Below are 26,254 nucleotides of genomic sequence, written 5' to 3' on the forward strand. Positions count from 1 at the left end.
GCGGTCACAAAACAATCCTACATTGCACTGCGAGTTGCAATTAGGAAGGGAACACCCCTTACTAATTGCGAGTCGCAAACCCGTTTTGTGATTCGGTAACCAGGTTACTGAATCGCAAAACTGGGTTTGTGCATCGCAATGTGCTTTTTGCACGTCGCAAACAGCGAAAGTCGCTGTTTGCGACATGCAAAAAGCTACCTACATGTGGGTCTTGGTCCCTAATTAGGTCTGGTGTTAACAAAGACATTTTGGTTTTATTAAACTTCTATTTCTCTCTCTTTCGGCTGGCTTTACTGTGAGTGATCGCATTCTGCTCTTCCACAAGGAGCATATTGCCACACAAAGTAGTTTTGTTCAGTGTCAGGAACTACAGTGGCAATCAGTGACGTAACGAAACTGGAGGGTGCCCCTTTGCAAAGAACATGGAGGAGCCCCCTCTCCACACTCACTCAGGGCAGGTGCTGTGCTGACGGGGCCCCCTGGAGGGCGGCTGCGGGGCCTTTGTTATGCCGCTGGTGGCAACGTGTGCTTTAAGAGTTCAAAAACTTTTTGGGGGGGGTTTGCCAATGTTTGTTACAATGTTGAGGGCCTGGTAGCTCCCACAACAATAAAGTGTTTAAAAAGCCATGTCAAAACAAGACACGCATTGATGAAACTAAAAGAAGTATAAAAGTATGTCAGATCAGTTGGCTTTGTCAGTGTTTGTTTATTTTCATGCTTCCCATAATCGTTTTGAAAATGGTTACACTGATTTTCCATTAGAAATATTTTTGGGAAATACTAGCATGCATCAACACATTTTACTAAATGACACTTCATTTGCATATAATCAGAGAGCATTCTGGGAGCATTATACTTAGCCTCTTAGTCTAAACTTTTCAAACATGTGTGTACACGTTTTTTTTTTTTTGTACTGGAACCAACGTCAGTAGTGAAGTGTGACCTTAAAACATTTCTTTACAGCACGCACCCTAATAATGAAGGCTTTCAAATAATGAACCATAAATACAAGTTCGAACAGCATTATCTTTTGGAAACACATTACCTCAACTGCAGAGAGTTCAACTCTCTGTAAACAGGCAGCCAAAGGGTTTGTGCTGCAGGGGGTTGGGCCTACTTGTCCCAAGGACAAAGTAAACATAAAAACTTGTTGCCCTTGACCCCAAACAAGATGTCCCGGGCGTCGGGCGATAGGAATTCCACATCCCTGCCACCTCTCCTTTCTTTGGAGAGGACTCATGAACATTTTGGCACACGGTCATCTCCAATTTATTTGAAGTGCTCCGCGACTGAAGTCTTGAAAAGAAGATGATGAAGAAACTGATGTCAGCCTGTGTGTATGTAACTTTTATGTGGTACTGCTCTTGCACTTCCAGGACAGTAGGAAACCACTCCAAAGTCACAGGGCACCACATGTAAGCACATGGGCAGCATTGCTAGAAAAAATATAGATCCAATCTAGTTTCTTGAAATATTCTAAATGTGGGGAATATGGAGGTAGAGTATGCCCAGGAAAGAGCATACAGAAAGTATGTAACTTGTTTTCCAGGGCATGACGCACACCATTGTTCACTAGTATGTGTTTCTGTCTTGTCTGGTCTTGGAACCTTCTCAGATCCAAGTGATGGTTTTCAAACTTCTCTATGAGGTTGTCTGCAAACTTCTTGGGTCTTCTATGCTGCAAATGTCTCAGCCATATCTGGTCACCATTTTAATGCAGTTCATTTATGAAATGACCAGCTTTTCAGAGAGCAGCCTCCAAGGAACCTGGAACTATCTGAGGGTAGCTCAGTAGCAGCCTAGAGACTGTTGCTTACTTAGCTTGTTGGTTTTCCTCTGGTAAGGAATTGAAAAGTTGAGTATCTGTCAACCTTCCAAACTTCCCAGTTCACTTGTCAGCAAGATCGTTGTGGTTCTGGGTCATTAAGAGTGCAGGGCTTCACTTGCCATGAAGAAATTGGCACTTGCAAGAGACCCCTCGTATAGTTTTAAAATGGTGCCTTAGGGTTTATGGAGATGGTTTGGGAGCCTAACTCCTTTTCAGAAATGACTAAAGCTTCAAACCATAAGTTCTGAAAGTCTATGGAAGGCCTGTTCTGAAAGTGCTTGCTGCTCCCTAACCTCAACCCTTTGAGGTTTTTGAAGGCTTCTTGTAGATAGATCTTCAACAATTTCATTTACACAACCTACCCGCCGTGCCCTCTTTTCATTGTCTACAATCCGGTGGTATCTGCTTGCACAGAGAAAAGTAACTTTGCTCTGAAGTCAAATGGGCGCTCTGGCAAGAGCTTTGGGGTTTGGGGTGGAGGAGCTGAGCCTGGGGTTGAGTGTAGGCAAGGCTGAACTTGGAGTTTTGATCAGTGCTGAGGCACATACTCCAATACGGCTCAATGAAACCGGACATCTCATGTATGATTTGGGGTAGAGATCGGGGAGAGCTAAAAAACTAGAAGTTAATCAAGAGTATTGTGGTGTCACTTTGCTTAACCTTTACTTTTTATCGCTTTCACATGCAGATGTTTATTCGTATGACGAAGATGATATGGTGTTGGACCCTAGCCTAGCGGAACATCTCTCACATTTTGGAATTGACATGATGAAAATGCAAAAGGTTTGGTTGCTAACTTATTTGGTCTACTACTTTTTCCTTTTTCCTTCTCTCAGCCCTTCAGTCATTTATCTTCTCCTGATCCACAAACATTGCACACAGTACTTTCATGTATTCCTTCCTACAATGTAAAGTACCAGAGGCTTTGATTTTTAAGTGCTCGAGAGACTGGCACACCTTCCATCATTATTGCTCCAGTTAAAAAATCAATTTTCTGGTCCCTGCATGGGCAGTGCAAGTTTGTATGGAATGGCTGCACATACTTGTATTTGAATTAATCACATTTTGACTAAGAACAGTTTTGGTACTATCTGACATCATGCTTTTTCCACATGTTGAATCTGGAGGGTTTGTATATCTTAAAGTACACAAAAGTAGATGACTGCCTTACACCATTGTAAAATCTATTGAGAGGATCAGTGTCCTCTCTGACTAGTTTGTTTAAAACTAAAGAATTCTTAGTAGTAAGCCTGCCTGCAGGAAAGGCTAACTTGGTTACTTTCACCCAAAGCACAGCTATCATGGATGTTTTTGTCTTTCCCCTTGTTACCATATCCTACATTTTCCTCTGTTAGCCCTGTGCATAACTTCCTTTTTTGCAGGGTAAGACCAGGAAGCCTGATATTGACTTGGTTGAGTTATTCCTAGGTCTATCACTCTAATCTGAAGCTTTTCCTCTCTCTGTTGCAGACAGACAAGACTATGACAGAACTGGAGATCGACATGAACCAGCGAATTGGAGAGTGGGAGCTTATTCAGGAGTCTGGGGTTCAGCTGAAGCCACTTTATGGCCCTGGCTACACTGGCATCCGCAACCTGGGCAACAGCTGCTACCTGAACTCAGTCATGCAAGTGCTCTTCAGCCTGCCAGACTTCCAAACCAAGTGAGTCCTCCCTGTAGCAGGTCCCTCGCTGATGCATGCCCACCTTAGGTGTCCAAGCCACAGTAGCAAGGGCTTCGATCATCACTCTTACATCCCTGTAAGGATAATTGTCACTCTGGACAAATCAGTCTCTTGCCTCTTATGCTTCTAAGTTTGCAGGTCCCTGCCGGCTCCAACCAAGAAACCTTTGTATTCTCTTGGTGGGTTATCTTCAACCTAACTGCTTTAATAAGAACAACTCCTTCCAGCGTTTACGAGCACAAACCCCACTCAAGCCATAATATTTGCGTCCTACTCAATGCTTTAGTCTAGAGCGGTTGTGTCCCTGCTGACCAGATCAATTTTCTTCAAATAAGCCACTACTTCCCCACGCAACCTCTTCCAAAGAACCCCTTTCCAGTCACCTGCTTGATTAGAATGGACCTCTGTTCCACAGAGATTTGCAGAACTTTTGCTGTGTTTTTTTAATGCCCATTGTGCTCATGGTAAGAGCTTGACTTTACTTTCTGCTTTTACACAGGTATGTGGGGAAGCTGGAGAAAATCTTCCAGAACTCTGCTGGAGATCCTACGCAGGACTTCAACACCCAGGTGTAAGTGTGCACTACACAAAGGAAACAGGACAAGCCATAAATAGGATTGTGGGTAGACCCTCTCATTGGTGGAATGATTTAAAATGTGAAGGGAAAAGGGGACAAATATGCATTGTTGTTTTCTCCTGTTGCTTTACTGTTATTGCTTGGCTTAATAGTGCTTCAGGTGAAGAGTTATTTAAAGGGTATTACAAGAGCAAGACCGAGGAGATGAACATACAAGGAGCTTTGCACATTTTGTTCCTTCATACGAGAGTGTGCCTTTTGCAGCGTTAATCTGTTAGAGATTCTCACACTGTGCAGTGGGTTGGACTTTAAAAAAACATCTTATTAGTAAAGGTTTTTGGCAATAGGCAGAGTAAGTAGAGCCCATGATAACATCCACCTCGAAGCTCCACAACATATCTTGAGAATGACACAAAGATGTGTAAATCAAAACTCCCAACACAAAACGTGCTCTGATATTCTCCTAGTAATTTTCTGTGATTCTTTTGCTTTTAATCCTGGCGTACCCACTGCTTGTCTCCTGTACAGTTTTTTCAAGCACCCATAGAGTGAGAGTTGTAAGGGCTTCATCCTTCCCTATGGTGTTGTCAATAAAGCCTGGAACTCTGAGGTTAAAAGAGAGGTAGTGGGGCTGGGTTGCTTGGGCTACATGCAACATGCGATTAGTTAATCGTTGCTAATTATGGAGTGGCTAAACTTCATCCATCACCCTTAATGGTGCAGATAATTGGCAGTTTCACATCCCCATGCCAACAGAGTGGCACTGTTTATTGAAAGTACATGGGAGAGCCGGAGGCGATGTGGGATCCCAGTAGGAGCATCACTGCTGGTCAGGCTTGCACAGGCTGATTAATGTGGGCGTGTCATTACTAGAACCGTCATCTCAGATGATGATGCTGTGATGCTTAACAGATGACCATGTACAAATGGACTGAGCAGTTGGCTGGCTCTACAACTGGATGTCACAACACAATTTCACTCAACACACTTTGTACACTATATGCAATACACCTTTGTCCTGCAGTTCTGATCCTGTGGTCGATGTCTGAGTTTGCCACTAGAGGACGATCACAGGTCTCCACGATGGTTCGCTAATCAAACAGGGATATATGAGAGAGGAGGGACCGGGAGATTAATGGTCCAGTGTACAGCCTCCCAATACAGATATTTAACTACAAACAGGTACACTGTTCCAAAGCAAAAGAATAAGAGCGAACCTAATTCTACAGGAGCAAGAACCCTCATGCATCACATTGGATGACTGGCTTCATCATTGGGAAAGCTTCTCGTCAGGCCGGTGCTGCAATGCCTGATGGGCTCCCCAAAGGGGGGCTCTTAACCGTATTGCTCAAATAGTAGCAGCCGAGAATCAAGTCAAATAGACAAGGTACCCAAATGCAAGTACCCGAGCAAAAGATGGAGAGAAAAGAATACTAAAATTGGTTATCCATCAAACCAAAATAATCATGAATTTAATCAGTGTAAGTCCGATGGAGACCAAGACTAAAAACAAAAATGGGTGACTAATAATGTTCACCTACTCTCAAATGAAGGCACTAGAGGATAAACCCATTATGGTACCTCTAGACATCGGGTCTACATGTTTTGCGTCTAGGTGGTCCAGCCGGATTCAATGACGCTTCATCAGGACCAAAGGAAACAACTTCTCCAAACTCTAAGCTAAAGTGAACCCTAATAAGGGAAGGGAAAACAGTCACTTACTTTTAATCTGTATGCCAAGGCAAAAAAAGGTCGCCCATCCCCGGTGTCAGGATAGCGCTCAGAGGGATCGCATGTCAGGAAATGGAACTGACATTTTTAGTTTCCTCATTGTAGGTTATTGAACCTACCCTTCCGACGCGTGTCCCCATTAGACAGCTAATCAAACCCCCATCCAGAGTCCCGACAGATTCTTGGCTTGGATATGAGGGGTGCCAAAACGCCCAAACAGGAGTTTGCGCCAAGCAGTCATGGCATAAAAAACGTAAAATGACAAAGAGCAAGGTAATCTGTGAGGTTCATGACCTTGTGCAGCAATCGTGAATTATCTCTTCATTTAAAATATCTAATTTGAATCCCATAGTCCTTATACTTAAATATTTTCCTGTTCCAGAGGGAGGGCGAATGGGTTGTTTTCTTGCTTTACGATGCCAGCTAGGAATGGAGAAGTCTATCTATTTGTGTGGGAACCCAGTCTTTTCACACTTCACAAAAGCAACTTTCTTGCGCTCTTTCACATGAGTGATGTTCTTCCCCTCTGACGTAAAACTTTATACCATGTACTAATTTTTATCATGCCAAGAAATAAATGTTTCCTGTCACGGTTCTATAATCCAACACTCTTCCATTCCCTTGAAGTTCAGAGTTCTTATAACTTCTCTTAATGTGAAACATTTGGAACCAATGATTTCAATATTTCCCTCACAGAAGCGTGCCTTGTCATTATGAGACATCTCATAAATCTTTCACCCTCTATTTCAGTGCCAAGCTGGGACATGGACTACTGTCGGGGGAGTATTCCAAGCCAGCCGCGTCTTTGGGAGATGGTGAACAACTCCCCGCACAGGCGGTAAGCCAAGCCCTTAGGCTTAAGCATTTTCTCCATTTTTTTCTGTCTGCAGATACATCCTACAATTACTCAGGGTTATATGCTACTGGTATTTGTTTAAAGTGTCTTAGATTTTAAAGTCCTGCTTTTGCTGCAGTATCACAACTAGGATCTAGCTTGATATTGCAGGAGAGTGGACAGTCTATTTAGAAATCATTATGGAGCAGCTCTATGGGTATTTTACCCCTTGGTTTTATCCTTGCTAGAGGCTGGGGTGACATGTTTGCAGCAAATCTGATTTCAGACATGTAATAACACTTAATAAACACGTGTTTCTAATTTCATTGCATAAAACATCCCCTCTTGAATCCTAATGTCACATCAGAGTAACCGGACTTGAGGAAACCTTTTGTGGCTTTTCAAGGCCCCTTGTGATCCCCTTTTCTCTACAGGTCAAGGATTGCCTCTGGCAGCAGGAAGGATTGCAAAAACCTTTATTCAGCAGATTCTTTCCCTTTAAGTACTTTTAATTTGTTCTCAAGCTTGAGCATCCTATTGTGTGCCCAGGCTATGCTTCCACGGCGTCACTAACTGTTTCCATCCAGTATTTATTTTTTTCACCAAAGATAGATTACAGTAATCCATTTATCTGTCCTGCTTTCCCCTCTTTGCCATTGAACGGATGAAAGTTGCCATGTAGTGTGGATAGTTGTGCAGTCTGGCTATAGCATCTCTTGTGGCTTACCCTGTCTTTTTCCTCCAAGGTCTTCAACATCTTGTGGTCCTTAGAGCTGGTCCATATTTTTGTTCCTCACCAGCAAGAACATCAGACTTTTCTGAGGGCAGCAAAAATGTACCCAGTCCCACAACTAAGGCTGACTGCTGCCTCAAAACTAAGGGGAGACTAACTGTTGTTGGCAGAGGATACTAACCTTTACCCTCCAATTTCAAATTAGGTTTTAAAATTTCACCTTCACATTTTCCTTCTTTATTTATATATACTTTATTATTCTGTCATTATTTAATTTTTTTAGGAGTCGTGGGCCCTCTGAGTAGGCTTTGCGGACCCCCAAGGGTTCCCACACAACAGGTTAAGTACCACTGGCCTAGAAGATAGGATGATCAGCAGAATAGAGTGAACCCAAAAAATCAAGAGCTGTATCGCAGGGTGATGGAGGTTGTTCCAGAAACACTTGTGTCTGCTCCTGCTGGCGTGACTGTGCTGTGCCCTCTCACAGTCCATCCCATCAATGTATACCTTGCCATAGAGTCTGGAAGTGCTTGCTTGGGCCCATGACCCAGAGGTAGACTGTCCTCGAGAGTTAATCACAACTCTCTCTGGTTTAGTTTTTACTTGGATCACCTTTTTTTGAATCTGAGGCTCATTATGCCAATGGATCCTGGGCCGCTGCATTGATACATCTGAAAAATACTGCATACAAAAGGTTACTCTTCAAGGATCAATTGCAGTGTTTTAAAATGTTGACAGCAAAGTATGTACCAAAACCTTTTTCTCTCCCCTACTATCCTGTTCACCAACACAAAAAATACAAGTAAATTATACGGAAAAGACAACAGAGCTTCACCAGTATAGTTAGATTCTTCCTCTCTGGTCTCTCTGTACCACATTCTCTATTTGATTTTTCATGTGGATATTCAGATGGTGGGAGATGGGGGTGGGCGGTGGCAGCTGCTTCTGGTGCTTTGTTGCAGTGCTGAGCTTTTCACGCCAAAGCTATTATGCATCACTCTGGTGCGGTGCATGGAGCTGAAAGAAATGTGTTTTGTCCTTTTTTCAGGGCTTGCAAGATGGTATAGCTCCTCGGATGTTCAAGGCGCTCATCGGAAAAGGTCATTCGGAGTTTTCTACGAATCGGCAGCAGGATGCTCAGGAGTACTTCTTGCACTTCATCAACATGGTGGAGGTAGGAGAGGCCAGGGGATACACTTGCACTCTCTGAAGTTGGTCACTACTGGTTTTCACTCTGCTCCATACTTTAGGAGTAGCTAGTGGAGTAGCTTGAGCCTGGTCGGTGTGGGATGGTGATGGTCAAATGTCTTTTTGAGCCACTAAGTGTTCTTCCTGATGAGTTCTGAAGAGCTTGTGTGGGAAGAAGCCAGGCTACAAGCAAAGCTGCATTGGAATTGGGAGGAATGTCGATGGCTGACTGGTGAATATTTCATCTTTTCAGAGGCAGCACATCTTATATTGATAGTACAGACTACTGCTTTCACTGCAGTTTGAGGGTGTGGAGTTGCTGTCCCTTGACAAGACTCCTAACTCCTCACTCCTTTCCACTACTGTGGTGTTGAGCATTTTGCAGCGAGTGCAGAATCTGTAGGGGTAGAGCTGGTTCTCTGTGATTTTTTTTTTTTTTTTTTGTAGTTGCAGACTAGGTAGTCCATCACAGTTGTATATTAGATATTCACATATGGATTTAGTTGGTGTCTTTGTACAGATTTGAGTCCTTTTCCTCTTATAGGTTGGTTGAAGTTTCAAGGGGGAGTTAGAGTATACATGTGGCACTCTGCAGGTGACTGCCATTTAGATAATCAAGTAGTGGTCCAGGTGCCACCTCGAGTTCAGCCTTTTTGAAAAGATGCAGGACATCACTATGTTAAATTCGATTATTTTTTTATGAGCACTTTGGCTCAGCTCCGTATGTTGTGGCTCGTGCTCCCCTGTAGTGACTAGAATACATAGCTCTTATGTTTTGTACTGATCTTAAGCCAAGTTAGTTTATGGGGATTTCCTGTTGATCTACAGTTGTAGATGGCCACTGGTAGGGATTACTGCCTACGTTCATCATTGTAAGTTTTTCTCTTTTGGTGGGTGCTTAATGTTGGGTGGTAAAGAATGTCCTTTAGGGCATAATGGAAGACATGCTTACTGGGATCACATCTGCAACACTTTGTTCTCCTGGGCATTTGTGCAGAGGGCATTTGTATGTTTAGCGCTTAGATTTGTGATTTTAGTGAGGTTGGCAGCAATATGCATTGAGAAAAATGTGAATAGATGAAGGGTATCTAGGCAGACGACTGTTGCTGTTAATGTTTTATTCAATGTTAAGGAGCAGAAGATAGGCTTGTTTGAACCTTAGATGATTTCCACACTTTCCAGTGTTCTCTTGGCACTGTTTGGTGGTCTCCTCATGGTCATAGGTTGGCCCAGAAGCAAAGTTGCTCCAATATGGAAAAGAACAAGTGACTTTCGATCCCAACTCTCATCTGTGTTCCTAACCTTAATTAAATGGTGGAGTCTGATCCGGAGAGCAAAGGGATGGTGTGTATCCTGTCTCTGCTCCTTACTGGTTTTCTTGCTGTGATATTTTTCTTGCCTCTTTCAGAGGAACTGCCGAAGCTCTGAGAACCCCAACGAGGTCTTCCGTTTCCTGGTGGAGGAGCGGATAAAGTGCCTTGCCTCCGAGAAAGTGAAATACACACAACGTGTTGACTACATAATGCAACTTCCAGTGCCCATGGACGCCGCAACAAACAAAGGTCAGGTGCTGATTGTTTCGGGGTATGGTAATGATGGGTGGTAACATTCCTTAGGGCTCAGAGGCTTCGTGTAGGCCTGCTGCGGAAGGTTCATTAATACTGAGGCAGGCAATGAGTTTGCCGTGGTAATCCAGCAAACAGAAACCAAAGCAAAAACATTTAAACCAAGCATAGTTTCCCAACCATTATTAAATAGGTAGTCTTATTGAAAATATTAGATTAGGTTTCAGTTCCCTATCCAACTTATCACTGTAGATTCAGGATGTTCCCTTCTAATTGCTTAAAATTAGCAAACTCTGTTCCTGAAAGGATACACATGCACTTTTATCCATTCGATATAACCTCTTGTAAATAAATAATCTGAGGAATGGTTGGTGGCAGCTGGTGATTCACAACTGAATCAGAACCAGCCCTTTTTAGGTCTACACAGTCACAAGTCTTAATGTTTTTGTAGTAAGCTGGCTGTCTATGTAGTGCACTGCATGTAAGGTGACCCTATGCAGATAATAGGCGACCCTTATTGGTTTACGGGGGGTGGGTTAAAGTAATAATTCCAAATTAATGCTCTCTTTTGTGGGAATATGGGCGAGTGGTTTAGGCTCATCAGAGGGTTGTGCTAAGCATTTGCTGTACAGACAGTCAAATGTGACACACACACACACACACACACGACTAGTGTTAAGAAAAATATAGTAACTTTTATAGAATGTCTCAACACCAGAAAAACTTCAAAGAAGGTATGTACTTTTGCAGTGTATCAACTTTTGCAAGGAAGTAACAAGTTCATTCAAACGCGCTTTTATACGGTAAAGGGGTTCTGTTGGGCACAGTGCATTCACTTCATAGAGGTCTTTGCAGTTGACTCTTGGAAGTCCCCTTCAGGTTGTAAGGTGCTAGAGGTAAAACAACACAAAAAACACCAGCAGTTCAGTTTTACATGCCCTGGGTCATCCAGGTGCAGAGGTGCTTGATGGATCAGGTGCCATGCGCACTGCACAGCTGGTGTAGAGGTGGGCCACCTGGAAACAGGTTGCAGACGTGGACTTAGGGACAAGTGAGGGACCTCCCAGCGGGGGCTTGGTCGGTGGGAGTCCTGGGAGCAGGGGAACACAGTCGGTTGTCGTGGACCTGGTCCACGGAGCTGTGGTGCAGCAGATTTTGGTCATTGGGTGCTCCTGTGTCAAGGTGCCCACAGTTCTCAGTTACAGCAAGAAGGGAACAAAACAGGGCAGCTGGTCCACTCTTGGTGCTGCCTCTGCAATGCTGACGTCCCTCAATGGCTGGTCTCTGGGTTCGGCGTTTGAGTCCAGATTGGTTTCAAACAAGCGTTGGTTGTTTCAAGGGGTCTGGTACCCCTAATATAGGTTAAGGATGGCTCTAGTAGACCCTGGTGTGTTCCCGGTTGGTGGGGAGATGGATGTCTTCCTGGAGCACGGTGACCTTCTGGGTGGCCGCTGCATCGGGGACCTTTTGGTCAGCACAATGGTGAACCGGATGTTGCAGTTGGTGGCTGCACGGTGCAGGGAAGTGGCTCCCCCACTACAAGGGAGATTCTGATGGTTGGGTGACGTGCTGGAGGCCTTCCGATGCTTTTGGAGGATGCACAGTGGCCGGACGAGTTGGGTTGTCACGATTGTCGGGACAGGAACAGGCAGGCAGGGTTTTGTACCAAAGTCCACCAGCAGTCCTCAGTTCTCGCTTCTCCTGCTCTTCTTTGTCCTCCTTTTTTTGTTAGAGGAGTCTGTTCTTCTGGTGTCAGGGAAGCACCTAAATACTCAATTTAGGGGGGTTTAGGGGAGTGTAGGCTAGTAGCCAATGGGCTACATACCCCTGGTTGACTACATCCTCTATATAACCACTTCTTCTAGGGAGTGGGCATAACCCTGTCCCAGAATTCCTAGTTTCACCAAAAAGATGATGATAGAACCCCTCTTTAATGGAGCAGATCACGCTGCCCCCACTTAGGGTTGTGTCTACCCTGGTAGTGCACCACACCTACATGAAGAGCTAATTTTCTGCCTGACCTGGTTCAAAATGGACCTAAGAAAAAGGCAGGGCTCGAAAAATCTACTTAACCCTCGCTCGATCCAGTTTTATTTTATGAGGTCAAGCTTTTTTTAGATCCTGGACAAAGAACAGGTGTTCTGTTCAGTCAGAAACTGAATTAGCAATAAGATGCCTTTATATCTTATTCTTGTCACATTTGCTCTGTGTTGAGAGACCAGTCAAAAGTCAGTTTGTCTTCTTGCAATGTAAATACTTTTCCTTGTGACTGCAGAGTTCCAGGATTTTGCAAGGTGAACTGTCTGACTGATGTGAAATGAAAGGCTGTTGGTATCAGGTCTTTCCTAACACACAACATTTATATAACTAAGTCAACTTTAGAAACATTTCAAAATATATTTCAATAGCTGTGAAAGACTATTTTTTTGTACTTCTGTGTGATGAAAAAAATATTTTAATAGGATGGGAAAAAAAAATTCAAAACACTTTACTTCGTGATGTGCAAAGGATGAATGTTTTCTGAAACCCAATTTTCACAGATTATTGTTAATACACTATATAGTTTTATCATTGAAGCTGCAAGTTAGTGGGAAGGTTTTTGGACATTTCTTGGAAATGTACTGTCTGTAAATGACATCATGGTTTAGTAATATATGTAGTAAAAGTGAGTGTTTAAACATAAACTGATACGCACTCCTGCCCTGATGGCAAAGTTATTAGTAAACGAAGAGGCAAGTCAGGCATGCATCACATGTACCCTATATGTGGGCTAGGTTAATTATACATGTAGCAAAAGTTTAGTGTATTTAATCAAAAGAGGATTTTTTTATAGCAGAAATGCTGAACTCGCATATTTGAAGGTGCACTTATATGTGAGAATGAAGGAAAAGGTGACTGTAAAATACAATATTTGCCTAGGATCACAAAATTTGGGACCGTTTTCCTGGTCAAGTACATTAGTTAGATCGAGTAGATTATTCGAGCTACTTGACCTGCAGGTCTCGTAACATTTTTATGATTTTTCGAGGCCTGAAAGGTTTGGCAACTCCCAGGTCTTGGGGAAGCTGGGGTCATGTATCGAAAGTGGCAGCTCTTTGAAATTCCTTACCTTGGTGTGCAGATTCACTAGCCATCCTGCTAGAGGAGGTGCTAACAACTTCCTCTGGAGCAGGCATTGTTTCTGGCCTCTGGAAGATGGACTCTCGCCTCCAGGGGGTCAGAAACATGTCTGTACTGGCAGGCTAATCAATACCAGTCAGCCAGCACACAAAGGGACTGGTAGGTTTCATGGGGCATCTCTAAGGTGCCCTCTGGGTGCATGTCCTAATAAATCCAAGACTGGCACTCTGGATTTATTAAGACAAAGTGTTTGATGCCAAACACCATAGGTTTCCGTGAAGCCATTATGTAGCTGGATAACTTGTAATGACGACTGTCCAGTACATACCTCAAGGTGGCTTCCCTGTTAACTTGTAACATCTATGCCATCATTACGGCTTTGGAAGTCTTTTTTAAAGGTTACATGCTGGTGCATTTTTAGGGGGTTTCCTTAGGGTAGCAAAATACATGCTACAGCCTTAGGGAGCCTCTCTACTACTCACATCCTAGGTACCAGGGGTATGATTTACTAGGGACTTACATTGGTACTAGAGTGTGTACCAATTGTACACAATGTAGTTCTTTTACCTCATTTTTAGGGAAAGAGCACTGGCACTGGGGACCTGTTTAGCAGGCACCCAGTGCACCTCAGTAAAAATAAAAAAATAAAACCTTAGTACCGGCAAAAAATGAGGGTGACCATGTCCAAAAGGAGCACTTTCCTACAGTTTTGCCAACCAGACTGGAGGTTCACCTCTTATAGTAAATTTAAGAAAATTCGTAAAGCAAGGCTCCAACTTTACCAGTCCATAAAATACAATTGGCTTATTTATTTAGTTAGATATTCCCTGTCTGTATGTTTGCTTCAAGGGGAAATATCTTAATTTACTGCAAAGGGTGTGGGTTAGGGACCAGGATGATACATTTACTCAAATGTCTTCAAATAACATAGTAATATTGTGCTCAACTCACTCACTGCGCTATAGTGCAGTTTTTTGTTTCAAAATACCTACATTTAAGCTGAAATGTAATAAAGAATTTCTTGAGCTATCAAGCTTCTGGTAACTAAAGCCTTCTTTCCATAAGATGTACATTTAGCACCCAACTGTAATCTTCCTGATGCAGCTTAAAATATGGCTTTTATAATATAATTGTTTACTTCATCAGTTCCTTGGTTGGATGTCTGCAAAGGTGCCTTTAAGACAAAAAAAAGCAAAAGGAACAGAGGATGGATGGAATGCTAAACAATGCAAACATTCACCCCCAGTGACAGATCTGGGTTTAATCCTTCGGTTCTTTGCCCACCACGCCACCCCTTTTTGGACCCAGCCATATGCAAATCAGTCTTGACACTGTTCCCCATGGGAACAGTTGATTCCGAACTGCCAGGCCAGGTCCTCCCTGGACTGGAAACAAGCATCCTGGGACCTGTTTCGTGGTATCGTCCTCATCAGCCAGGCTAGCTTGAGTCCAGTGGCACAGTAAGCATGGGACCCTTCCCTCTTAGGCGTACCCCTCCGACTTAGGATGACAAAAGCAAAAAGAACAGTTGATGGACGGAATGCTGAACAATGCAAACATTCACCGCCAGTTTCAGAGATCTCCGTTTAATCCATCCTTTTTTTGCCGAACACCCCACCCCAATTTGGACCTAGCCACGGGAACAGCCTAGTCCGAACTGCTAGGCCAGGTCCTCCTTGGACTGGAAATAATCCTCCTGGGATCAGTTTTGGGCTATCAACCCTCATCTGCCAGGTTAGCTCGAATTGGTGCAGTAACCACAGGTCCCACGTCCTGGCATACCCTTCCCATAAAGAGCGACAAAAGCAAAAAGAACAGTTGATGGACTTCATGCTGCACAATGCAAATATTCACCCCCAGTCAGAAAGGAACAGGGTAAAGACTGATTTTCATATGGCTGGGTCCAAACTGGGGTGACATGGTGGGCAAATCAACGATGGAATAAACCCAGATCTATATGACTGGGGGTGAATGTTAGCATCGTTCAGCATTCTGTCTGTCATCTGTTATTTTTGCTTTTGTCTCCCTAAGTGGGAAGGGTATGCCCAGACGTGGGTCTCGTGCTCACTGTGCCATTGGATTCAACCTAGCCTGGTTGATGAAGGGTGATACACAGAAACCAGTCCCAGGAAGCTTGTTTCCAGTCCAGGGAGAACCTGGCTTGGCAGTTAAGGCTAGACTGTTCCCATGGGGAACAAGGTCATGACTGATTTGCATATGGCTGGGTCCAAACTGGGGTGGGGTGGCGGGGAAAAAAACAATGGATTAAACCCAGATCTTTGTGACTGGGGTTGAATGTTTGCATTTTTCAGCATTCCGTCCATCTTCTGTTCTTTTTGCTTTTAAGGCAAAAAAGGCACCTTCAGCAGAGAGGATAGAGTAAATCTCAGGACCCAAGTATGTCTTGAAGGAGGGTTACTAGTCTGGAAGGTGGATGCCAGTCATATGCATGAGATGGGGGGAAGCAAGTAGACCCTAATGTATTGCTCATAGATTCTCAAAGACATAAGCAGTATCACAGAGAAGGAATTAGGATGCCTGAGTTATTAGTTTGTTGGGAAATTCTGTGAATATAGCCCGAAAGGGAAAAAGAGGATCATTGTTATGGCCGCTTCAAGACCTGTGGGTTTCCCGGTGGCCTTGTTTCACAGCAGGATTTTCAATGAGAAAGTTACAAACTCCATGAAGGATGCTGCAATGGCAGTCGTCTGTAAACTGAGTAAAGAAAGTGGTCATTGAAAGGGAGTAAAGAGGCATTATGTGACATTGCAGAACAGCACAGTGGTATAGAAGCCTGCGAATGGTTGGAAATAGAGTTAACAAAACAGCAAGCCATCAGGAATAGGGTTAAGAGTCAATCATGGATGGGACCAGTGGACAGCTTGTTTTCCAAATGAGGTGCACTGAGAGCAGCCATTCACTGACTGGACAAGCAGACAACAGGCAGTCACAGGTGGGGCCAGTGACAGCAGACTGACTTAGAAGAGGGCAAGAAGACAGAAGGCAGTCAGAGACTGGGCCAGCAAACTGGAGATGATCAAGGTCAGGCCCTGCAATCAGGAGGCTGTCACTGGTGGGGCTAAAAGACAGCAAGCGGTCTCATTTGGAGGCTGTGAACAGCAGGCAGTCACGGGCAGGGCCATTAGTGGTCAAGGACAGGCAAATGCTGGTTGTAGATTCATTGGCAGACAGTAGGTGGTTGTAGATGGTTTGTAGGAGTAGGTTCTTGTGATAGGTTGTTAGACAGCTGCTGACCTAGGATGGCCCCAGTGGACAGCAGGCAGTCTTAGATGGACCCCTAAAACAGAAAGCATCATATAAAAGTATAGAGACAGCATATCACCCAGAAGAAGATCAGCACATATGCTTTCTGGGATGAAGGGAGTGGGCAGAAAGCAGTTAGGGGGAACTTTTTGTCAGGGATTTGGCTTGAAGGCTATCGGAGATGGGGATAGCTCCTCATGTAGGCCATGAAACATCAGGCTTTGTCGTGGACCTAGGTGTTGAGGTAAGCAGCAATGGGCAGTCTAGGTTGGGGTGTGAGGGACGGGTTCCATTGAGGAAATGTTGTAGTTTCAACAGGCTGGCAAAGAGCTAGTGACAGCAGGTACCCCGTGATGGAACTGGCATACAGCTGATAGCCCCATTTGAGACTATCTCCCAGAACCTATTCTGGGCAGGTGTTCTAAGAAATAGTTTGAAAACCAGGCTGTTCTCATGCATTTAACGGCCCGTGTGGTTCTGCTTTTGTGTGCATATTTATGAAATCTCTGAATTTAGCGGGAAGAAGCCAGTAAGGATGAAAGAGTGCTTCACACGACACAAATACAGAGATGATGATAATGGAATGCCAAGGTTAGGTATTTATGGACAACTGATATATTTGTGGTTAGAGGACAGCAAGGAGTCTGAAAAGGGGCTAGTCAGTAGACAGTCAGACTATTTAATGTGCTTAACTGCCCACATTTCCGCAAAGGCAGGTTCAGACACTTTCAGATCATAGAATTTCACAAATATGTGTTAGTCACTCTGTGCTGATGGAAAGGTATATTGTACAGTCATGCTCAACATCAAGATGTCTTTTTTTTGCCCCCACCCCAGAGGAACTGTGTGACTATGAAGAAAGGAGGCACCAGGCAGAGGAGGAGAAGCAGCCACTGCCCGAACTGGTTCGGGCCAAAGTGCCCTTCATGGCCTGCCTTGAGGCCTATGGAGCCCCTGAACAGGTGGATGACTTTTGGAGCCCCGCCCTGCAAGCCAAGTCTGTGGCAGTTAAGTACGTTCCTTCTTATACTGGGGTTCAGCAATTGACAGGCTTACCAAACGATTTGAAGAAAAGCAGGATCAAGTGATGAGTCATTTGGATTGGAGGATGGAACCTATAAATTGGGCTTCTGGTGACAAAGGGCTGATGATAACTGGTTGGGCCAGTAGAGATGGAGAATTAACTAATGAGTAGAGTGGAGCAATCGGGATGACTATTGAGATTGTCAAAAAGGGTGCGTTAGGGTGGTTTACATTGAAAAGTGAGACAAAAAATGATATACGCACCTCCATCAGGAAGAAAAAAATTATTGCAGGAACTGAAAAAAATGTGTAGGATGGTCAACTGGCGGATTATTAGCATGTTAACTGAGTCAGGCATGGTGAGGGGGGAGCTCTTGAGATGGAGGAGAATTTGGTGAATTTGCTGTAGGCAGATGTCGACAATCATGGCATGGAGGGCACTTGCCTTATCGTTAGGATAGACTTGAGGGTAGATTTAAGAAAAGGTATAGTGAACACTGGAAGTGGCAATGTGGACATAGCCAAGGAGTGGTGAAGAATGTGAGGGAGTAACTTTGGTAAGAGTTAGTCTGTTTCTTTTTAGGTCGAACATAAGTATTGTGGATTTTTAACCACGCCTACCGCACACCCATCACTTTCACTCGTTCATGGACTTGCCTTTCAAAAATACTTTATCATTGGTGAATGCTTTGTTTGTCCTTCCTTTGGGAGGTTTTGTTACCTTCTTGAACACCGACCCTGTTACATGGATAACTGCACGTTTGCCGATATATTTGACTGTGAGCAAACTTCTTTTTCCTTTTGTGTCCCTCCTTCACGCTCATGGTGGCCGTGGCGCATTGTACCAGCTCGCGTATGTCAACTGTTTTACCTTTCATTTTCATTTTATGTGGCAGGAAAAGTCCAGTTAGGAATGTACAACTCCAATAGCTCTAATTCGAGTAAACACAAGACCCATTGCATTGCAAATGCTTGTTTTTAAGTTACAATATTTTACTTTTAATTTGAAGGCTTAAAACACTCAAAACTGTGCTATTAGTACAAGCATAGGCATTGCAACATTTTTCCAAAATACCTCATCCGGACTGTGCCTGACCACCACCTACATTATTCTTATAGGTGGTGTGCTGGATATAGTCCAGGGCATCTTCCCCTCCCCACTATTACCCCCCCTTCCTACCCCCTAGTGTTTCCTGACTCTCACAGACAGTGGTATATACAGAATTTCCTTTTTAGTATTTGATAGGCTCTCTTAGGTCTCGATTTATTTGGGGCCTAATCAGGCATAACTGCTATGGGCGTGCCTGTGTGACTGTTCCTCCCACTGTCAGGCAGACGCCTCCTGTCCTGTGTGTGTGTTGTGGTTCCTCTAATGTTGTGCTGTTGTTATTGTCTGGGGCTATGAGGTCCTGCAACAGTTTGCCCCAGGTTGAGCAGTCCCTGGTCCCCCTGTCAGTGCGTACCATTCCGCACCTAATGCCTCCTTTTCTACGTCGAGATCTCAGGACAGGGTGGTGGGTCTCTTACTTGACGTTTAATGGCTATCATCCTTTTCACTAACAGTAATCCTAAAAGTGTAAATTTCTTTTATATCTTATTGTTTTTGTGGTTAGGAATAATACTTGTTTGAGGGATACCTCCACAGGGATGCCTGTGTCTATCCACAGCCACTGGACCATGTCACTCGTGTACGATGCTATAATGGCACAGACTCAGATCATATGCAAATAATTGCCATTACCCTTCCCTCATCAGGGAGACACGTCCAAGCGTCCTGGACAGATCCTGCATTAACGTATTGGTGATAAATGTGCGCGGTGTGGCACATACAAGTGGGTCAGTTTAAATTTAGCATTGCTGTTCTCATTATGGACCATTTTACTGGCTTTTTGCCATTCCCTGTCGGGCAGTGGTTCCCTTAGATCTTCCTCCCATCTCAGCCTAGCGGGCATTTCTCCTGCTGGCCTGTTTTAGAAACTTATAAAGGCAGGAGAGCAGGCGTCGTACCTCCATGTTGTTTCGCCCGGCTTTGTAGGAAACCTAGTCTAGATCTCTTGTCATTTTAGTCATTGTGGCAAACGATAGAAAGTGTCCTGGTCCATCCCTACGTACATCTTGTGCCTCTTGAAATGTGATGCACTTATTCCCGGGGTAGAGATCCCCCAGTATGTTGTATTCTCCCTCCCTCCCTCCACGGATGCAGTCTGGCTGATTTGTTGCAAGGGGTGTAGCTACTACTAGGGTAGCTGTAGAGAATGTACAGCAAGTTCCCATTCATGTGCCACTTGGTTCACAACTTATGGGCAGTGTTTGTGCTGTCACTTGCCTACCATTAGATATGTTCGCAGGTTGTAGGGACCCAGGGTACCTGCCAGCAGCTGCTTTTCCCAGTTGTCATCACCGGCGCACCATGCTGCAGCGGGATCGCCAGATAATACAGCTTCAGGTCTGGGAGGCCTAACCTTCCTCTGCGTGTCCTGGTTCAGAACGTTTAGTCCATCTCTGCTCCTCTTCCCCACCCAGATATGAGAAATTAAGAGGTTGTTGAGTTGCTTGAATATGGATCGTAGCATTGGGCACAGTGTGTTTTGAAGAGGAATCTGGAAAGTACCACCATTTCACTGTTGTGAACCTACTCGTTAGTGACAGTGGTGGTGTGTTCCCGAAGGTGACAGAGGCCAAAAGGCCTGACAGGATCCTACCCGTATTGTAATTGTATATGTTTTCAGCTTTGTGGGTTACCTGTATCCCAAAGTATTTGAACTTGTCAAGTCCCATCTAAGTCCCAAGCCTGGTAATTGGTCTGTCGGCTGTCCAGCCAGGCCCACTAGTGGGAACAAGGATTTCCCTAGGTTGATGATCAGCCCTGTAGGAAGAACAAGTATAAGGAAGGGCTGGGAGCCTGCAAGGCACAAGAGCAAATATGGTGTGTACAGGAAAGTAGCCTCTTTCTAGCATGGTTACCCCCACTTTTTGGCATGTATGTCAGTGTATTTGACTGTGGTCACTGGGATCCTGCTAACCAGGACCCCAGTGATTATGTTCTCTCCTTTAAACTTGGTAACTGTACCTTTTTCTCCCCACAATTGGAAAACGGGTACCCCAGTGTAAGTCCCTAGTATATGGTACCCAGGGCACTGGGGGTACCAGGGTATCTCTATGGGCTGCAGCAGTAATTCGTTTTCACTACAGGTCACTGCACCGGGTCACTGTAAGTCACCCCTATGGTAGGCCCTCTTAGCCCAGAGGGCAGGGTGCAGGTACCGGTGTGTGAGGGCACCCTCCACTAGCAAAGGTGTCACCACAAACTCCAGGCCCATTTTCTTGGACTTTGTGAATGCGGGGACGCCATTTTACCCGTGTGCATTCCCCGGCCGTGCATCCTCAGAAGACAGCAACTCTTCAGCCTGCACAAGAAGAAAGAAGTAATCTCCCTTGAAGTGAAGGGGTCACTCCCCTGCATCTGCCGGCACCTGCTGCAATGATGACCGGCTGTGTGGATCTCCCCCTCATCCTGAGCTGCGTGGATCCTGCATCACGGGTGGTGGTCGGGAGTAATCCTTTCGGTCCTCTCTGCCAGCTGTCCAACTTTGGTGGAGGTAAGCCTTTGCCTCCCCACGCAGGGCAGTACCACGGTGCACTGCACCTCTTGCAGCTGCCAAGGCTTGTTTGCATCTCCTCCAAGGGATCCTCAGGCGACATGCAGCTCCAGTCCCCAGCATTCCTTCTGCGACACTCAGCCCTCTCCGTGGTTGTTCTGTGGCATGAAATCCCTTTCTGTAGTGGTGCGTGTGCTCCTTCTGCAACTTCTGTTTCCCCATCCTGTGGGGTCTGCCTCTGCTCCTGTGGACTTTCTGTGACGCTGAGGGTCCCCTGTAACTCCCCCTCCTGGGCCTTGTGGGTCCCTGACAGCACCACTTTTCCACTAATCGTGAATTGCCTTTGCCAAGGCTTGTTGGTGGAATTCCTGTAAACTTCGTACTTGTATAGCGCACTACTCACCCGTTATGGTCTCAAGGCGCTGTACGCATACCGCTGTGGAACCCTTCCTGGCTTTTCCCTGTGAGGTGCCCACTCCTGGGCAACCTCCAAGGTGAAGCCAGGCATCCCAGCGCTGTTGGGGCCATTGTGGAGATTAAGCAAGCTATTGCCCAGAGTTACAGAGTGGGACCCATGAATTAGATTAGGCACCGATGCGAGAATGAGCAGGTCCGAGGAAATTGAGCCCAAGACCCGGCAAGGCAGGAATTGAACCCTGGTCCTGGCCAGATTTCTGCATCAGGGTCTGCCGCTCTAACCATTGAGCCACACTTCTCCACAATTCCTGCACCAACACTCGTCTTCAGTCTTCACTCCAGTGTGGGGCGTCGTCTGCATCTATCAGGAGCTCTTCTCCGGTTCCAGGGCTGCAGTGCTGATGTGTTCTTCCTCACCGTCGCTGGGTGGGTAGTAGGTTCTACTCCATCTGGACTCCACTGACACCTTTTTGGACTTGGTCCCCTCTCTCCAAAGGACTTCAGGAATCCACCGCTGGTTTCTTGCAGTCTTGTCTGGGTGTCTTCTTTTCTTCTTTTCCTTCTTTTTGGGTGGTTTGGGGAAAATCCTGTGATTTACTCCTGCTTTCCTGGAAGCAGGGAGGTACTGTTACTTACCTCTGTGGTTTTCTAGTACTCCCAGCTCCCCTTTATTCATTCCACTTACCTAGGTGGGGGTCCTGCATTCGCATTCAGTTTTTTTTTTTAGTATACGATTTGGGCTCTCCCTAGGGTCACTATTGGTTATTGCTATTTGCAATGTTTTCTAACCTTTTATATGCCTATTTCTGATTGCTAGTGAATGTATTTAGTGTATTACTTACCTCCTATTGAAGGGTTGCCCTTCTAGTATTTGTGGTATTGTGTGCCAAAAAGAAAGTTGTACAACAAAAAAAAAAAGGACTGAGTTTTCTTTCATGTGTGTAAGTCCTGTGTGACTACAGTGGTTTTGCATGAGCTTTGCATGTCTCCTAGATAAGCCTTGGCTGCTCATCCATAGCTACCTCTAGAGAGCCTGCCTTCTAGACACTGCCTGCACTTCACTAAGAGGGGATACCTGGACCTGGTATAAGGTGAAAGTACCGTAGGCACCCACAACATACCAGGCCAGCTTCCTCCAGTGTGTCAGAGGTTAGGGAAGGTATTGCTACTGCAGTTTAAGGAGGCACTTGCATTTCAGGGTATTGCAGCGCTCACCAATGTGCTTAGTTACTCCTAAATGTATAGTGTGTATGGGATATAGCTCTAAAGCAGTGCAAACATTTTGATGAGTGTGGCCTGTAATCGCAGTGCATTAAGGAAGTCATAATACATGGTAGTCTTCTTTCTCTCCTCTGCACCTTTATACTCCTTTCATCCCTTCTCTTTAATTCCATGTGTGCCTGTCTTACTCCCCACTTCCTGCTCCAACATTCTGACCCATGTTGGCCCTTTTGTTATCTCTGGCACTGAAACACATAGCTGGGTCACTTTGTGTTTATTTGAACATTTTGCATGCAAACGTTTAGTTTATCCCGGGAGTCTTTTTCTGGGTTATAGAGCAGTTGGTGCTTTCTGGACTGTGCAAGAATATTCCTCCTCGTCAGGCTTTAAACTCTTGTTACCCAAAGTTCAATTGATGTGCACAAACATTGGAAAAGCCATAGACATACAGCCGAATCCACTTCATTATATGACCCGAACTCTGGCCAATCGGAGGGATAGATGCCAATCTCCCCTCCCCTCCAAGGCTCCAACTGCTATGTTTTTCACCACTTGTCAATGTAACTGGAACTCTGTGCAGCTCTGCTCCAGGTTATTTTGGAAATACTATTTTTTTTAAGGATCTTTTTCTAGATAACATCTTTTGGTCATCATCGAAGTGACTCTACGTGCCAGCAAAGGCTGAGAAAACATCCTAGGCATCTCTTATCTAGAGATGAGATTGATGTGGTGAAAGGGAAATCTACCGCAACGACAGACATGCCCGCTAAATAACCTACCTGCACCCAGGGTATAATGCAAGACATTGTGATATTTGCTTGAATTTTCCAAAATATGGCCTAAGGGACGGATGCAGAGGTTGGGCATTGACCTTGCTAGAGGAGAAGCAGGGCGCATCTGTTTTCCAGTTATGCGCATGTGAAACATGCAACTAGATGGTTGGAGATCCAGCAGGTACCAAAGAAGTCTTCTGTGGAGTTTTTTCCGCGGAACATAAACCCACTGAGCTTACCCTGAAAGGCTCGCGAATGGACAGGAAGGAAAGACAAGCAAATAATGACGCCTACTTTTAGAAGACACATTTACGTGTAGATAAAGTAGGATAGTTAAAATTAGGCTTTGTGTATGCAATTTCTGCAAAGCCTATAGGTCTTGCCTTTGTTATTCGGTTTTGTTAGTATTTGTTGATGATGCTGAACAGCATGGGTGAGCCGGTCAGTGCTGCAGAGTGCTCGAAGCAGTGACAAGGGGAAGTATCGGAGGTGCTTGGGGAGTAAGCAAACTTGCAAGTATTCATATTGTACACAACAGATCTTCAACAAAACACGGCTGAAAGCGGTCTGGAAGTGAGACATAGGAAGCAGGAGGTCCTAATACTCCTCTGGTCAGAGGTAGGATACTAGACTCTTTCAAAGTTCACGTAAAAAATTAAATTGTAAAAGCATTGAGAACTTTGGACCGTGTCATCCTTTGGGAAGGAGGTTGGAAGTCCTCTTTTCCAGTTCTCAAGTTCATAGCTGTGGCCAATGTTTCTTGGTAACAGAAGATGCCAAACAGAATGTAACCACTCCAGATCACGTAGTCTGTGATTTGTTTGCGCTACTCCAAATTTCCTAGAAGACATAGTGGTGGAAATAAAATAGCGAATCTCAGTGGGTTTCCGCTTATGCTCCAAAATGCTCACGAATTTGAAGTGAACTTCGTTTTCTGATTGACAGAACAAGTATTCGGACGGTCAAGGTTCCAGTGTTTGGTTAAGAAGGCAACCAGAGTTCTGGTCATTGGTGACAAGCTGTATTGGACGCAGTTTGATCCAAGTGTGCCATCCTGGGCGGGTGTGTGCTGGTCCTAGGAATGGACTACCTACTCAGAGTAGGTCTCCTGTAGGACTGAACTATAGGGGCCAATATCTGAAACAGCTAATTGTGAGTTTAATTTTTCTCGAGCAAGAGTGTGCAGCCTGGGGTTTTAGACACCAGCTGGACCGCCGGCACCGGAGTAACAATCGGTACTGTTGTACCACTCTTTTTACAACCTTATTTCTGAAATTGTATGTCATGGATGGATGATCATGAAGCAATGTAACAGCCTCAGCAAAAGTGCTCTGGCACAAGGACCAAGGGTGAAGGACAAGCCCATGTGTTCCTCTATGGCTGTGGGCGAGGGAACTAAGTGCTCTGAAGCAATGGGGCAGGTTCAGTGGCAGATGAGGCTTGCCAGTAGGTGTGGTACATGGATGATCTCAGCACTTCTTTGACCCTCCTGTGTCACAGATGGTGTTGGGTTCAGGCTGTAGTCCCTCATTGATGCAAGTCTGGCTCAGTCACTGGAGTGATCTCTGACTCCGCTATCAGTCATCTCGGTCCTTTGCTCGCCCTCCACATGAGGGCAGATCTTCTTCCTTGGGCAGTCAGCACTGAGGCTACAGTATTGTACTCAGTCCCTTTCTTGAGAGGGAGGAGTTGGCACTTTTTGGGTTATAATCATTTTTTTAAGAGGCCAGAATATCAAAACTGATACATCATTACCAATATTTTTTCGGTAATGTATGGAAAGACAGAGAAGTAGAAAAACAAGTGTTATATTAGCAGAAAAGACTTAACAGAGACTGAAGACATACCCCCATAGACCTGTGAACTGTCCAATCAACATATCTGGATCCAGCCATGTCTACAGTTAGCAGTAACAGTGTACTAGGAATACTGCGTCGCTGGGATGAGAAGCGGCCACCTTCTAGTGGTAAGAAGTGCCTGTCAATTAAAGCACAATCAGTGCTTTAAATGGGCCGGCACTTTTTTATTTTGAGAGGGAGAGTACCGGGACATCTCAAGAAAAACTGAATACTTTTAATTGGAGAGTGCCGGCAGTTCTCGGAAACCTTTTTCCATTTCAAGCACTGAGCACAATGTACGGTGATAAATATCAGTTGCCTGAAGGACTGTGAGTAAACAACATAGAAGGGCCTCCCACAGGTGAGGTTGGAAATAAACCAAAGGAATCATCATGCAGTGTTCAGAAAATCACCACAAATGTCTAAGAAAAGTTGCGATTGCTCATTTAACTGGCAAATCAAGTGTTTGTGTGCCTCAGTCTTTGCCGAATCCTCCCTCCAGTCCTCGAGTGTAGTCCAGCGGTCTTGGACCAATTTCAAAGGATGCACAGTTTCGCCGTCAAAGCGGTAGAAAGCCAGCGTCTCGTGTTTAGTGACCGAGGGAACAGTCCTGTAGTCATGTAACATTATAAATGCCACAGAGGGTGTCACTGAGAGCCTGTCACACCTTAGTCCAGTATGTTTGGAGCATCGAACAGGACCACTGAATACGGAAGATGTCACTGTTTGGGTCGCATAACTCTAGCAGTTACATGGGGGTGCTGGTTGTGCCCAATAGTCGTTCTGGAGTTCACTGCCAGTCCTGGAGTATTTTAAAATATCTGAATTTCACCCGTGTATCAACACTTCCTAAAGGC

At 44.9% G+C, this 26,254-nt stretch overlaps 1 protein-coding gene across 2 annotated transcripts in view; it reads left to right on the forward strand.

The window, feature by feature from the left end:
• The window catches only part of USP5 (ubiquitin specific peptidase 5), a 187,944-nt gene that overhangs the window by 76,122 nt on the left and 85,568 nt on the right, over positions 1-26,254 (forward strand). For both annotated transcript variants that reach the window (XM_069243057.1, XM_069243058.1), the window contains 7 exons: positions 2,517-2,611; positions 3,299-3,492; positions 4,013-4,084; positions 6,572-6,659; positions 8,438-8,563; positions 9,986-10,139; positions 17,364-17,538. In XM_069243057.1, the coding sequence (XP_069099158.1) occupies positions 2,517-2,611; positions 3,299-3,492; positions 4,013-4,084; positions 6,572-6,659; positions 8,438-8,563; positions 9,986-10,139; positions 17,364-17,538 (904 nt within the window). The remainder of the gene's footprint in view (positions 1-2,516; positions 2,612-3,298; positions 3,493-4,012; positions 4,085-6,571; positions 6,660-8,437; positions 8,564-9,985; positions 10,140-17,363; positions 17,539-26,254) is intronic.

This window comes from Pleurodeles waltl, chromosome 7, assembly GCF_031143425.1.
Source record: "Pleurodeles waltl isolate 20211129_DDA chromosome 7, aPleWal1.hap1.20221129, whole genome shotgun sequence".
NCBI lineage: Eukaryota > Metazoa > Chordata > Amphibia > Caudata > Salamandridae > Pleurodeles > Pleurodeles waltl.